At 38.2% G+C, this 14,598-nt stretch overlaps 3 protein-coding genes across 3 annotated transcripts; 1 reads left to right on the top strand and 2 right to left on the bottom strand.

Annotated features, from left to right (window-relative positions):
- Window positions 1-52: 52 nt before the first annotated feature.
- Window positions 53-3,114, top strand: LOC107596203 (zinc finger protein 845-like). The gene is made up of 3 exons (XM_016286883.1): window positions 53-680; window positions 1,486-1,773; window positions 2,632-3,114. The coding sequence occupies exons 1-3, from the start codon at window positions 119-121 to the stop codon at window positions 2,979-2,981; spliced, it is 1,200 nt and encodes a 399-aa protein (XP_016142369.1). The 5' UTR covers window positions 53-118; the 3' UTR covers window positions 2,982-3,114.
- Window positions 3,115-5,716: 2,602 nt separating this feature from the next.
- On the bottom strand, window positions 5,717-8,097 carry LOC107596202 (uncharacterized). The gene is made up of 4 exons (XM_016286882.1): window positions 7,868-8,097; window positions 7,597-7,655; window positions 7,280-7,381; window positions 5,717-7,158 (listed from the first exon to the last, which is right to left on the bottom strand). Exons 1-4 carry the CDS (start codon window positions 7,989-7,991, stop codon window positions 6,733-6,735), a joined length of 711 nt encoding a protein of 236 aa, XP_016142368.1. The 5' UTR covers window positions 7,992-8,097; the 3' UTR covers window positions 5,717-6,732.
- Window positions 8,098-9,354: 1,257 nt separating this feature from the next.
- Window positions 9,355-12,984, bottom strand: LOC107596187 (uncharacterized). The gene is made up of 3 exons (XM_016286868.1): window positions 12,949-12,984; window positions 11,727-12,626; window positions 9,355-10,336 (listed from the first exon to the last, which is right to left on the bottom strand). Exons 1-3 carry the CDS (start codon window positions 12,982-12,984, stop codon window positions 10,325-10,327), a joined length of 948 nt encoding a protein of 315 aa, XP_016142354.1. The 3' UTR covers window positions 9,355-10,324.
- Window positions 12,985-14,598: the final 1,614 nt, after the last annotated feature.

The following is a 14,598-nucleotide window of genomic DNA, read 5'->3' as shown; positions in this document are numbered from 1 at the left end:
TTTTAGTTGGCCAACTACTAAACGTTCGCCACTGCAGGGTTATCGGGTGAGCGGGTCGCTTCGTCTCTTCGTAAGATATTAGAATATTGTCGAAAAGTTATTTTAAACGAGGAGGGAGATGGAGGTAAACGGCGGTCCTGCGACCCCCGCGGTGATTGCTGACGTCTCGTTCTCGTTTCGAGATGAACTGGCTGCGACCCTGCAGAACGCGCTCGGTGTCGCGGTAGAGGTCGCCGTCGCGGAGATCACCAGACTGCTGGACAGAGCGCTCAGAGACGTGCGAGACCAGATTCAAGAGGCGCTGCAGGACAACAGTGCGCTCAAGTCCAGGCTACAAATAGCTGAAACACAACTTTCTAATGTGTGTGGTCGCTTGAATCAACAGCAACAGAGGCTCGAAGATGTGCCCATCGGTAGTAGCAGTCAGCTGGTGACAAGCCCTCCCATCAGTTGCAGCAGGGTTGAGCGCGGCTGTCGACAGTTAAATAGCCTTAATGTCGGGCAACAAACCGAGCCCGCCGTGGACTCGGAACATGATTATGAGGTGTGTGGATCCAAGGAAACTAATGTATTGCGGCGAGGATCAGTCTATGGGAAGCCCCACGGAGGCGCGTGCGCTCAGACTTTAAACTCGGATTCACTTGAAGAATCGACACACTATAGATTAGATGAGACAAATGGTAAGATATTTGAAGACGATTAAAATGCGTGCGTTTAAAGGCTTAAACCACTTAAAACGACCGACTGTCAATGATTTCGCAATAACAAACCGCCTCTGTAACAGCTGGCACATTTTGGCTTCATGTTTACGCTTTCCTTGTGCATTTATAACCCTTGTGGGTTGTTGTTACCCGTAACTGTGGTGCTGTCGTAGCGCTGGGACCCATTTACACTCGTATGACAGTGTTCAAGTTTCAAGTTGCCTAAAAAAGGCAGCTTTCACAGAAAGAAGACTATAAAAAGGCTAGAGTAAAAACCTGTTAATTGGTTACCAAACCATATACGTTTTTTTAATCACATTATATGTAATTTTACTGTCACTTCACATGTTATATATATATGTGTAATTTATAAGTATAGTTTTTTCTTGGTTTTGTTATCAGCGGTAGGGTGTTTTATTACATTTCTGTTATTGTGTGAATATTTATAGCATTACTTTATTTTCATATGTGTTGCCCTGATGGTGTTTTGTCTTGTATGACCCTCTGTCCTGTCTGTATATAAGTATTAGTCATGTTTTAAGGCCATTTATGATGAACTCTGACTCAATATGTGGTATTCTAATGTACCCACCTGTATTATCATGGTGGTTATCAGTACATTTTAAGGTAAAATGTAGATTTTGATGGTTCAGATAGACTGGTTTACTAACATATTGTTTCTGGTATAGCTGCCATTTTTAATCAAATTTAACACGATTTTTTTAATCTACTGTGCATGTTTTGGACCGTATTGATGAAACTTAATGAGTCACTCCCTTTTCAGACATCAAGAATGAGCAACACAGTATGACCAAAACTGTGCAGGCATGTGCTGGGACAGTCACAAGTGTATTGTTGAGTGAGGAGTCATCCATGGAAGTGGCTGTAAAGGTAGAGAAAGAGGAGATTTATGGTGACCCAATCCAAGTGTCCCTCTCTGTAGCGGAGGAGCCTAACTCAGACAGCCTTTCTCTGGCTCAGTCTCGACTACTGGAAGACTGGAGACCTGAGCCATTGCAGTCAGAGAGCTGCCAATCAAACATGCACTGCCAGTACACCAACCAATCCCTAGGTAAGTACTGTGTAAGTAATATTCCATGCTAGTGGGGCTAGGCCTGTCGCAATAATCAATATATCGACTTATCGCGCAATATATGTACATGACCTCAATAATTTTTGGTGATGCAATATATCTCCCATTATATTTACTTAAAAATTAATGTCACCATGTTTTGTACGTTCCACTTGCGCCTGTGTCTTTTGCAGCTTCTTGTACATAACGTGGTGTAGTCATGAGGTGCTAGTTCAAATTTAAAAAATGCTACAAAAAAAGTTTAATCTGCAGATATGGCCTTGTTTAGGGATCTGTGTCTTTGTGCATACGAATATCTGACTGCTAAGTAGTGATTGTGTTTTTCAGCAATAGTGTGCACCCTTAATTTACAGAGAAAAGAAGGTCAGGGACAAATCTGTAGATGGAAAAATCTCCATACAAGTTCTTTGTGCATTTTTCTTTTTTCTACTTGTTACTTTGCACTTTTTGTTAGAAAATGTTTATTTACTATTTATTCAGGTTTTTTAAGGCATCTAATATTTTGATACTTAATTTCCATGATCTAAATATTCTTAAAAATTAAAAGTTTGTTGTCATTTGGAAGTGTGTAGGCCTTCTTGCATTATTATGCTGTTACATTATGATTATATATTCAGTGGCATAAAATGGTCTTTAAAATGACAATAATATCGCTTATCGCAATTATTTCTGGGGCAATATATCACACAACAAAAAGTTGTTATCGTGACAGACCTAAGTGGGGTTGATATTAGTTTGCAATGAGTACATTTATGGACTAATTAATCAATTTAAGCAAGGGTATATGCCATTATACAAGGTTTTTTTCATGTAGTTTTCCCTTTTCTCTGCCCCTAGACTTTGATTTCCTGTCATCCTCAAGCTCAGGCCAACAAACACACTTCCAAAAGCTCCACAACAACAATCGCAATGGCCCTGAGCACCATGCATTTCCCCCCAGCCGAAACCTGTATCGTTGTGGCCTGTGTGGACGAGACTTTAACCGTAAGCACCATCTCAAGATCCATCAGAGGATCCATACAGGGGAGAGGCCGTACACTTGCTCCATCTGCAGCGCGCGCTTCCGTCACGCATTGACACTCAAACGCCACTTCCGCCTCCATACGGGAGAGAAACCTTATGTTTGTGGTCAGTGTGGGAAAAAGTTTCGAAATGATGGTGGATTGAAGGTCCATCAGTGTTCATGACAACAGTTGTATAAATGCATTATTTATAGTAGTCTTGTGTTGCAGGATGAAACCAATATAGGGTCACCCCAGAAACCAAAAGTTTATTAAATGGATAGTTCACCCAAAAATGAAAACTCTGTAATAATTTACTCACCTTCATATTGTTCCAAATGACTTTGGTTAATCTTTTGCTTTTTCACTTTTTCAAATTTAGTTAGTCTGTAATGTTGCTGTTTGAGCATAAAAAAGATCTGCAAAGTTACAAAGCTCAAAGACCACTTCAAAAGGAGATATTTTATTTAACAGAAATCACTTTTCAAAAAATACAACGAACGCCTCGTTTGGACTACAACGCATATTTTCCGGGATTTGTGATATCACAAATATCGACGAATGGGACGAGACCTGGTTGAGCTGCACTAGAGAAGGCAACGAGTGTTATCACTATGTCGAAAACACGCTAGCTTTCCCAAGGCAGACGAACTTAGAGTGGTTACAATCATCCGGTTTTAAATCGCTCTCAAATTGATTTGATTTTGACGCAATATTTACACTGAAGCTTGCAGGCGGCTGTGGTAAGGGGCATGACATTTCCTGACCAGGCGCCGAGTGCTGCCAATCACAACACACACTGGCCCAGCTAACCAATCAGCACATTTGGTATTTCAGAAGGCGGGCCTTCATTTGATACAGGAACTATTCGAGCCGTTCATGCCAGACTGGAGAGAGAGGTGTTGCAATAATGTAAAATATGTGAAAAATAATGTGTTTTTCGAACAACCTAGCATGAGAGCCTGTTCTAGTACACCCCAAAAACAAAATCAAGACTTTGTAAAAGAGCATAATAGGATCCCTTTAAGATATTTTTAATAGAGATGCTCCGATCGACCGCCCTGGGACTGGAATTAGCCGATTTTCCTCGTGATTGGCCCGGCCCAGTGACCGGCCGGTCAGTCTGCCGATTCCGAGCCGGTCTGTTTTGAAGTCACACTTACGCATACATCCACATGTAAACATGTATTTATTTTGTGCCAGATGAGGCTTGCACTGCCTAAATGAGTGTGTGAGAGAGACTCGTGCAGAAATCCAAATGAGCGCAACAGCACTCACAGAAAGTTATAGATGCATACTGCGCTAGAAAAAAAAAAGTATAAAATATAATTTAGGTAAGCAATATTACATGGCCAAGATGTTTCCCCGAATATCAATATCAACATGATTGCAGTGTGACACTGATTTTATACTATAGTAGTTCAATAAACAAGAAGTTAAAATTAATTGACTTACATTTTAGACACAATATTGACTGTTTTTGCTCATTTTTGCAAATGAAAATCGTTCCGATCAAAATCACAGCAGAACTGTAGTGTGTCTCGGAGTAACACAGCAGTGTTTCGTTACTGAATGAATCCACGTTTTTGAACGAATCAATTGAGTCAATGATTCAGTGGCCCATTCATAAATATAGTCACTTGCCTCGTTTCTGATTGAATCAGCTGTTTGAACGAATAGGTTGAATGAATTAGGGCTGTTGAATCGCAGTTGAATCGCATTCGATTATGAACGCGATATTGTGTAGCTTGTCAGCGAACTACGGCTCTGTGTAGTAAATGCCGTTCCATCTGAAAGCACGTGATGGAGATTCACTACTGATCACAGAACCTGCTTTACTGACGAGATGCGCATGACAATCGCATGCGATTTATTGTGCAGCCAAAGAATGAATGACTAAAGGACTCACTCATTAAAACAGTAATTTGCCGCCACCTACTGGTGGTTTGATTATATTTAAAAGTATTATTGCATTTTTCCCAACATTTATTTGTAGGTTTAAAAAAAATATGTAAAACATTAATCTTATAAAATTATTTATGCATTTTTAAATTTTGTAGTATAAATGCATTTATGGCAACTCAGCTTCATCAAACAGTCTGTTTAAATACATCTAATGCCACTTCCGATGCAGCTTCTGTTTCCACTGCAGATGGATATTTTGAGAGTTGTTTAAGTGAGAGAACATCTGTAACTTAGTCCAGATTTGGGGAGTTGTAATGTTTAATAATTTATTTTATTATGTAAATAATTTTTTGCATTGAAATTTGCATAGATTTTTCTTTAAATATTCTGTCAATTATTGTTCTTAGAGAGAAAATCAGAATTGGTACAAATCAGTATCGGCAGGTCACAAAAAAAATCTGAATCGGCCAAGAACATTGCAATCGGTGCATCTCTAATTTTTTTTGAAACCTGAGCGGTTTCTGTCCCTCCATTAAAAGTTCAGGTAACCAAACCTTACAAGAACCAAAATGCAGTTTTAAAATGTAATATAAAAACGTGATATAAATCACTTAAAAAAATTATCCTTTTATTTACATCTCAACAATGATCAACACACATACATTGGACATCACTTTTGGTGAATACAGAAGCTCAAAATGTGTGTGATACATGGGAATCAATGAGGTTTGTTGTAGCTCGTGACACATGCACAAGCATCCATATTTACCATATGTGATGCGCTTTATGTATGTGCGTTTATATATTTAATCACAAGAATTGGATTAAACGGCTTGATTCATATGGATTTTACAATGCCCTTGTGACCTTTTTGTATCTTCTAAGTTTTAGTTACCTAGACTTTCAGTGAAGGGACAAAACATGTTTTATTAAAAATATCTTAATTTGTGTTTCAAAGATTAACATGATAAAGGACATGATGGTGAATAAAATAATTAAATTTTTTGGGTGAACAATCCCTTTAAGATGATATTCCTGGATTTATCCCTGAAATGACTGTCCCTGCTGTGGATAAACACATCTGTCAAATGGATATCAGTTGTACCTTAATGCCTTTAAAAATATCTTTCTTTCCCTAAGATTTAAAGTGCCTGACAATAGGACCCTGAATCTGGACAATACTCTGTTGTGTAAGACTTTAATATGAATACAGTTAGATTGAATCTCCACACCAGAATACTGAATGCAGTCTCTTTACCAGATCCTGTCAATAGACATCTGTTTTGTCTGTTATCCAAAACTGTCAGCAGAGTTTGCATTTTGTATTGTACCCAAAACCGTATTAACTAAAAGTTTTCTATCAGCCTGAGAGGTTGACAGAAGAATAACATGAAATAGCCAAAAGCATGAGATGAAGTGATGATAAAAAATGACCAAGGTTTATGTAATAATCTAAAGGCTGGAATATACTACAATACTTTTGTCCCAATTTCTCCCCTGATTTACAGTCTGCAGAAGTGGATGCTAGTTGCAGAAAGTCAGAGCCAGCCTGCAGATTTGAGTTGACAGATTTCAAAGGAAATCGGGTAGTGTATGTGACTGTTTACAAAGTTGGTCAGTGTATGATCCCTAGCATTCAGATTTTAAAAGTTGTGTAGTGTATTCCAGCCTTTAGTTGCCTATGTTTCAGTGCTCAGACTTCATCTCAACTTCATCCCTTCTGTATTTTGATCAGCACAAATCCAACAAGTTTTATACCAATCTAAAAGCAATTAACTACATTATCCTGTACTTTATTGAAGTTTACTTGAGTTGTTATTCCTGCTAACCAAAGACCAAGTCAGTCAGGTGTAAGGCATAGATAGCATAGATTCAAAGCACAGGGGAAAGATGGGATCAGTGCAATGTTCTATTTCTTTTGTATATTGAATGAGTTTGTGAAATTAATTCTGCTACTGATTACTTCTGTATTGCAAATGACAACTCTTGCATTTGCATTTTAGACAATGTCCAACCCTGGAGGAATCTCTGTTCAGGTTTGTGGTGACATAAATCTCTGTCTTTCTGCTCTCGGCTTTGTGCAAGTTAGATTCCAGTAGTTTGCATGATCCTTCCTACAATCATTTCGCAAGCAGATGAAACAGAACTGGTGAAAGCATGATGTGATTGTGCATGTTACAAACTTGCATCCTTTTTCGTGCATAATCAGATTATGACACTTGGGACAGGCTCTGAACATTGGACAACCAAGCACTCTGCTCTTTGGATCTGAGACCAATTCACAGGTTAGCAGTGTGGAGACGAGGGGGCACAGCTTGTTGGTGCAGGCAGCAGAAGTGCAGGGGTAAAGGCAGGAGCCACAGAGGAGCTGAGTGGTTGGGCATCGAGTGCACTGAAGCAGTTTATCAGTAGTACCTTTTATATATGCAGGTTTAAGTGCAGAGAAACAAACCGGGCACTTTGGAAAAATGTAAGATATGGGTGGAAATGAATAAAGATTTACAACTTCATGACACTATGTTGAGTCTGGTTCAGATTAAGTTGATGACAATGCAATGAAGTTGATATGCAGTGCTTACTGTGTTTGTGGGATCTAGATTGTTTCCATCTTCCTGAGATCCAGAAGTCTTTACGGATTGGTTATTCATTAATGATTGAGTTTGAGAGAGAGGAGAAAGCGCCTTCACACAACAGACAAAAGATACAGTGACACATTTGATCAGTTTAATCCAGTGATTTAACCAAAAGCACTGCCAGCAATAGCGCTCCATTAGACATTACTGTCTTTATGGTAACCTGCTATTTTTAAGCAGCTTTTTAAGGATCTTTTGTATATTTAATGATGCAACATCGTAGTTACAAGCCAAGAATGTATTCAACGTAAAAGTATTCTCACCTTTAAAACACTTCCCTCCTGGCTGAGATCATCAGTCAAATCGTACACCTGTGAATTTCCTACAGAATAATAATTGGACGTTTTTTGAGCATTATAACGTGAAATGTGCAATAAGAGTAACTGAAGCATTGATTAGGCATGATGCGTCATAGTATTCTCAGGACAAAGTGAAAGTGAAAGTCATTTTTCAATGGTTGTGAATATATTTATAAACAAATGTATTAATAATTTGCCATTCAAAATGTAAAAATGGTTAATAAATAACAAATACCAGTTCCCATTATTGTCCTTCCTCTTCCATTCCACTGTATAACTGTCTTTCTCACGCTTCTCAGCTCTTCCTTGTTTGGGTTTACTACCACACAGTTTTTTCTGGTTCTTCTAGTACGTTTCATTTGATCTGTTTGAGTGAGATTATTTAAAAATCCTCACCGAAAATGTCTGTGCTGTGCTGTCGATCTGTTCTGTGTGTGAATGAACGTGCGACAGCATTTGTTTACAGGAAACCCCACAGCTGAGCTCTGGAAAGTACTGGAAATTCATGACATCATAATTAAACCTTTAGTGATTTTAAAGGGGTGGTTGATTGCGATTTCACTTTTTTAACATTAGTTAGTGTGAAATGTTGCTGTTTGATCATAAACAATATCTGCAAAGTTACAAAGCTGAAAGTTCAATGCAAACGGAGATATTGTCTTTTAAAATTCTGGCGGTTTAATGCCTACAAAAACGACTGGTAAGGGACTACAACGAGTTACTTCCCAGGTCCGTTACGTCAAGAACCCAGAATTTTACATAAACCCCGCCTCCAGGAACACGCAGCAAAGGGGGCGAGGCCATGCTGCCCTGCTTTAGAGAAGAGGAAGAGAAAACTACAGGTGCACGCAAAAATCTATTCATATATGAATCGTGATTCTGTCTTCTAACGATTCTGATGGATTCACAAGTTTGAAAATCAATGTTCTAAAGCAGCGTTCTCATCCTGTTCCTGGCCTCGCCCTGCTCTGCACACGCTCTGCATCTCTCTCTCTCTCTCTCTCTCTCTCTCATTCAGATCATCAGCTCAGTGAATACACTTATTTTCACATACTATAGTTATGAGAAGCGTTATACATGGACTCGCGTGTGGTTGCTGTACTGTATTAAAGCTTTAATCACAATAAAACCGTATATTAACACAATCAAGCCTATAAAAAAAACAGTCAACCACCCCTTTAAATCTTTTGCGTATTTGTGAATTAAAATATACAGTCCATAATATAATCCATAATATTCCATTGCAAACATGTATTGAAATTTGGGTGCGTAAACTGTCTCTGAGATTCATAAAAGAAACAATGTTACTGTTTCTCTCTAATTTTAAAATCATATCAAATGTGAAATACTTGACCTTTTGCGTTTTTTTAACAAACGAAGCATTAACACATGTTAGACTGCCCCCCATAAACACAATCAAGCCTATAAAAAAAAACAGTCAACCACCCCTTTAAATCTTTTGCGTATTTGTGAATTAAAATATACAGTCCATAATATAATCCATAATATTCCATTGCAGACATGTATTGAAATTTGGGTGCGTAAACTGTCTCTGAGATTCATAAAAGAAACAATGTTACTGTTTCTCTCTAATTTTAAAATCATATCAAATGTGAAATACTTGACCTTTGCTATAAGTTATGTATGCATAGTACTTAAAAAATAAACATGTTTTTAGCTGATCAGAACTTTATTGTAATAAAAATGCATTATATTCCTGGAAAAGTTTATAAACAAAAGGTCAATATACATATTTCATAATATAAAAAAATCCATTTAGACTCAAGGTTTAAATGTAAATAGTGAGTTTTGCTACTGTAGATGTTGATGTTGGATTAGCTCTTATGTTTATATAAAGCATAAATACTTCATCTAAGAACCTGAGAGGTAACCTGTCAAACAAGTTTTCTTGCAGAGCGCATGCCTGTACTGAAAAGTCAAACATTTATTTCTGTATGAAAAAATCTTTACTCACAATTAAATACTTGAAAACAAGTGGTACATTTTTAAGATTTAAAGCTACTAGCTCGAAGCCACTAGACATTAATTTCCAAAAACATAAAAAATACAAAACAATAAAAAGCTAATGTAACAAATCATTATTAACAAGCCTGTTTGTTTGTGCGACATTAACAATAGCCATTATTTTGTAGGCACCCAAAGCTAAATATTTAGCCTGCCACTATGCACACAGTGTGGGGAACACATATGTAATAAAATTCATCCTCTTATGCACCAGTCCATCGAGCGTCACCCACCCCTGTAAACACGCTGATATATGTGTGGAAGAGACTATAAATCCGGCTCTAATCCCCTGTCTTGAGCTGAAACCCCATTATGTCTGATGGTCCTTATGTGATTTTGACCTCTTCTGAATCATGAATAGGATACTGTGTGTGTGTGCGTCAGCACTCTTGTAAGTGTACTGTATGTGCATGCATATTGTATGCTTGTTTGTTTCGGTCTGTCCAGTTCTGCCTTTTAGATTTCATAACATCAGTCAAGACAAAGTCTTGCATTCTCCCTAAGGTCTGAACCCAAACGTGTTTAATGTGTCTTTGATCTCCCTATAGTCCTGCCAGCAATAAAACTTTTGCCAGTCACAACACAAGAAGGCCTCTGATGATACGATTCCATATGATGTGGCATTAACTGTTTGCCAAAAGCAGTTCTCACTCAGTACTTCTGCACATCAGTTTGGTCTCTGTGAACACATTGTGATTGTTAATTAGAAATAATGAAGCTTAATGTAGAAAAAAATTTGACCACATAATTTTGTAACAAATTACTTAAAAAGGAACTAAAAAAGTGATAGTTCACCCAGATATGAAAATTTGGCCAAAACCTGTATGAACTATTTTCTTCTGTTAAACACAAAACAAGATATTTGAAGAATGTGGGTAATTAGTTGTTGATCCCCACTGAAAAAAAAAGTATATATATACTGTATATATATATACACGGTGCAATGGGGACCAGAAATTGTTTAGTTTACCCACATTCTTAAAAATATCTTCTTTTGTGTTCAGCAGATGAAATAAATTCATACAGGTTTAGAACACCTACAAGGGGAGTAAATGATAACAGAATTTTCATTTTTGGGTGTACTATCCCTTTAAAAGTTTAGCTCACACAAAAATGAAAATTCTGTCATTAATTTCTCACCCTCGTGTCGTTCCAAACCCGTAAGACCTTCGTCCATCTTTGCAATACAAATTAAGATATTTTTGATGAAATCCGAGAGCTTTCTGACCCTGCATAGACAGCAATGGAACTACCACGTTCAAGGTCCAGAAAGGTAGTAAGGACATTGTTAGAATAGTCCATGTGACATCAGTGGTTCAACCTTAATTTTATGAAGCTACGAGAATACTTTTTGTGCACAAAGAAAACAAAAATAATGACTTTATTCCACAATTTCTTCTCTTCCGTGTTCATTGTCTGTATATTCTGGTTCGAATACGTAAGGCTTGGCAAAAAAATTGCAAGTCATCCTCTCTGTCGAAATCTGCAGACATGTTTACGAAGACTTTTATGTACAGTGTGAGTCTTCTTCTGCTTATAAGAAGACACAAGGCGCAGCGCATTCGGGTTCTAAGTCAGAACTATGGCTCCTGTGTCAGCAGGATCACATGCGTGTGTTGAGGTACTCTCGTGAACGCGCATTAAAGACTGACACGGAAGAGAAGAAATTATTGAATCAAGTCTTTTTTTTTTCTTTGCACACAAAATGTATTCTCATAGCTTCATAAAATTAAGGTTGAACCACTTTTGTCACATGAACTATTTTAACGATTACCTTACTTTCTAGGCCTTGAACGTGGTAGTTGCATTGCTGTCTATGGATCAGAAACCTCTTGGATTTCATCAAAAATATCTTAATTTGTGTTCCGAAGATGAATGAAGGTCTTATGGGTTTGGAACAACATGAGAGTGAGTGATTAATGGCAGAATTTTCATTTTTGGGTGAACTATCCCTTTAAGTTACATACAGAGAATATAGTTGCGTATGTCACAAAAGAAAGTGAGAAATTGTGCTGGATGTAACCTTTGTCTATAAATAGTTGGTTTATTTAACAGTTAACATTAGTCACCTTATCTCTATGGCTCTGCTGATGAGCCCTGAACTGCTCAGGGTTTGTGAACATCTGTTGGCAGAATGGGCAGACTGACTCGGGGAGGGTATTCCACGGTACCTGTCTGACTGAATCAGGAGAGTTCAGTTGTTCTTCCAGGTGATCTGCCTTTATCCAGTGCTTCTGTTTATCTGTGTGCACCATGTTAATAACCGACGGTCTGTCGTTTCTCACCACCGCTGCATCGCTATGAGATCCAGAACCAGATTCTGATCTGAATCCGCAATCTGATTGTAAAACAGCTTTTGGTTTAGTAGCACAGGACCTTAGAGGTGCGTTACCTTTCTCTAACTTCTGTCGCACCTCTGAGGTGTAGTCGTATTGAGGCCTCTCCTCCTTACCTGAGACTGAGGTGTGTGTGTCTCTTGGGAAAGAAAATGCAGTAACTCTATTCCTGTTCTCGTTGTTTTGATCTCCTGCCTCATTCCTTAGGTTATTCTTCACAGTCCCAGAGTCGTCCTGTTTCCCCTCTGCATTAAACCTGACCAGCCCTGCGCTCCAGCTTTCTAATGGAGGTACGGACAGCTGCTGAATGCAGTGGTAGAGAGATGGGTAGTCCACATATTTAAACTTGGGAACCTTTTCCTTAGGACTGGTGGGCCTGTAGTCTGGTGCCTTTGTCAATGAGCAGGATCCCAGCCAACCGTTGGGTGGAGGCACAGAAAGCTGTTGGATGCACTGGTGCAGAGAAGGGAAATCCACATACTGGAAACGAGGCACCTTGCGAGGGATATCACAGAGATTGTCTTTTCTCACACGCATTTGTGTCGAGGTCTCAGGGTCACCCCGCGCCTTCCTCACCGCTCTATCCTCTGTGTTGCACTCTGCTGAGGCGGAGCGCTTGGCATTGTCTATGTCCTAGTTCTAGGCGAATTATAATTCAGCTCAGACTCCGTTTACTCGAGTCACCCGAGCGCGAGTTGACACCCAATCCTCCACACGTCTTTAGCAATCAGTCATATTAGCCCTGACATATGCACGCAAAACAGAGATGTCTTTCCTTCTTTTAAAATCGCACGGATATACAACTCGTTTAAATGTTTAAAATAATAATACATCATGGCAAAATTAACTAGGACCTTTGTCTCTTGTGTGTTGACATTATTTTGCCCATAATGTCAACACACAACTCTTGCTCAGTGTAGGAGAAACTTCCATGTTTGTAGTTTATATTTGTTACTCGGATGTGCAGGTAGAAGACTTTGTGTTGACACATTATCTAAAACTCTCCAAACAAACAAAATATATGATGACTGAGGAAATCCTATGACCTTTTTTGCTGTTGATAAAATGATTTTTCTTCACAGTTTTTATGTTCCAACAGTGGAGTGGTGCATCAGCTACTTGTGTCATTTAAATTTCATAATTCTAGGAAGGTTACTATGTAGATTAAGGGTTCACTTACTTATATGGAGCTAAATGAGCAGATGGATAGACTAAATACTAAGAAAGAATGTACACACTCACTAAAATCAGCTTTTATTTACACAATCACAGACAAGAAGAAAAAATGGTGAGACTGCAATTGAAATTCAGCTACATCCTGCTGTGATTGTAGCTCCCCAGATTGTGGTTTAGGTATCAGGTGACAGAACGTCATCCTGGACAGCCACAGGCGCCAGAACCCTCCTATCTTAATGAAGATATCCAGACCACACATTCAAAATTCATGAAGTATAATGCCCCTTTAGGGCGCACATGCATTTACTGAGTGTATGAGCAGGCAAAGTATATAGTGCTGAGAATTTGGATAAATCTCGGTTAAGTTTTCTCTTTGGTAACAGACTGCAGGTCAGGACTTTGAAGCAGGGTTTGACATCAGGGTATTACGCATGGAATGTGCCGAATATCAGGATCATGTGCCATGCTATTATAAACCTGACAATTTGAGTCTCAGCTCACGAGTTTCCTTTTTAATATATCATTATCTCTTACTCTTAACTCAAAGAGGACAACAGTGTTAAGCCACTCAGATGAGACCAAATAATTTTCTGCCATATAATTTTGGATTTGAAAGGTGTTTGCTTGGCCGTGAAAACTGTTCTGAATGCATTTCACTTTCTAGAAAGGCCAAACAGTGCCACATGAAATTAAACTGAATGAAAGCATTTTCAAAACGAGACTGTGAAGAAGTTCTTTTTTGAACTAACACCTAGTTTTTAAAGCCTGATATTCCTAGCAAATAAAATCAACACAGAATTTAAAATAATTTCAATACATTGATATTATTGGCGGTATTTCCACTGAATTATAACTAAATTGACAGGTGTCATTATAAACAAGCACCATCAATTTGTTGCTTTTGCTTGTTTTGTTTTGTATATATATATAAACAATGAAATAAAGAAAAAAATCTCTTTGCAGAAGTGCATTAACTGAAGGGATTGCATAACTGCAGATATGAATGAGGCGTGTGCTGCTGCTCTCATTTTCTTGTCTTGATGAACTGTTGTCTCAGCAGTATCTTTAATTTAGTATTAGATGAACTGCAGTATAAACTCTATACAGTTTTTAAAAAGTCCTCTGTGACCATCCATAGCAGTTGGTACATGCCGTCTTGTTGAGCTGATGGTTTTGATGGGCTGGCATTCAGAGTTCAAGTGTTTTTGCTTCCTGTCAGATGCCCTAGTGAGCTTTTCCACTCTTTTTAGGAAAGAATAAAGTGAAACAGTGCCACATGAAATTAAACTGAATGAAAGCATTTTCAAAACGAGACTGTGAAGAAGTTCTTTTTTGAACTAACACCTAGTTTTTAAAGCCTGATATTCCTAGCAAATAAAATCAACACAGAATTTAAAATAATTTCAATACATTGATATTATTGGCGGTA

Source organism: Sinocyclocheilus grahami, unplaced genomic scaffold (genome assembly GCF_001515645.1).
Source record: "Sinocyclocheilus grahami isolate Dianchi unplaced genomic scaffold, SAMN03320097.WGS_v1.1 scaffold215.1, whole genome shotgun sequence".
In the NCBI taxonomy this organism is placed as follows: Eukaryota; Metazoa; Chordata; class Actinopteri; order Cypriniformes; family Cyprinidae; genus Sinocyclocheilus; species Sinocyclocheilus grahami.
This window is presented reverse-complemented; position numbering and strand designations above follow the sequence as displayed.

Coding starts and splice junctions, on each gene's coding strand:
- LOC107596187 (XM_016286868.1), bottom strand. CDS start 12,984: ATGTGTCAACACAAAGTCTTCTACCTGCACATCCGA. Junction 12,627..12,948: donor TCTTCTACCTGCACATCCGA/GTAACAAATATA, acceptor GCCTAGAACTAG/GACATAGACAATGCCAAGCG.
- LOC107596203 (XM_016286883.1), top strand. CDS start 119: ATGGAGGTAAACGGCGGTCCTGCGACCCCCGCGGTGATTGCTGACGTC. Junction 681..1,485: donor TAGATTAGATGAGACAAATG/GTAAGATATTTG, acceptor CTCCCTTTTCAG/ACATCAAGAATGAGCAACAC. Junction 1,774..2,631: donor GTACACCAACCAATCCCTAG/GTAAGTACTGTG, acceptor CTCTGCCCCTAG/ACTTTGATTTCCTGTCATCC.
- LOC107596202 (XM_016286882.1), bottom strand. CDS start 7,991: ATGAAACGTACTAGAAGAACCAGAAAAAACTGTGTGGTAGTAAACCCA. Junction 7,656..7,867: donor AAGGACAATAATGGGAACTG/GTATTTGTTATT, acceptor ATTATTCTGTAG/GAAATTCACAGGTGTACGAT. Junction 7,159..7,279: donor ATCTAGATCCCACAAACACA/GTAAGCACTGCA, acceptor ATTTTTCCAAAG/TGCCCGGTTTGTTTCTCTGC.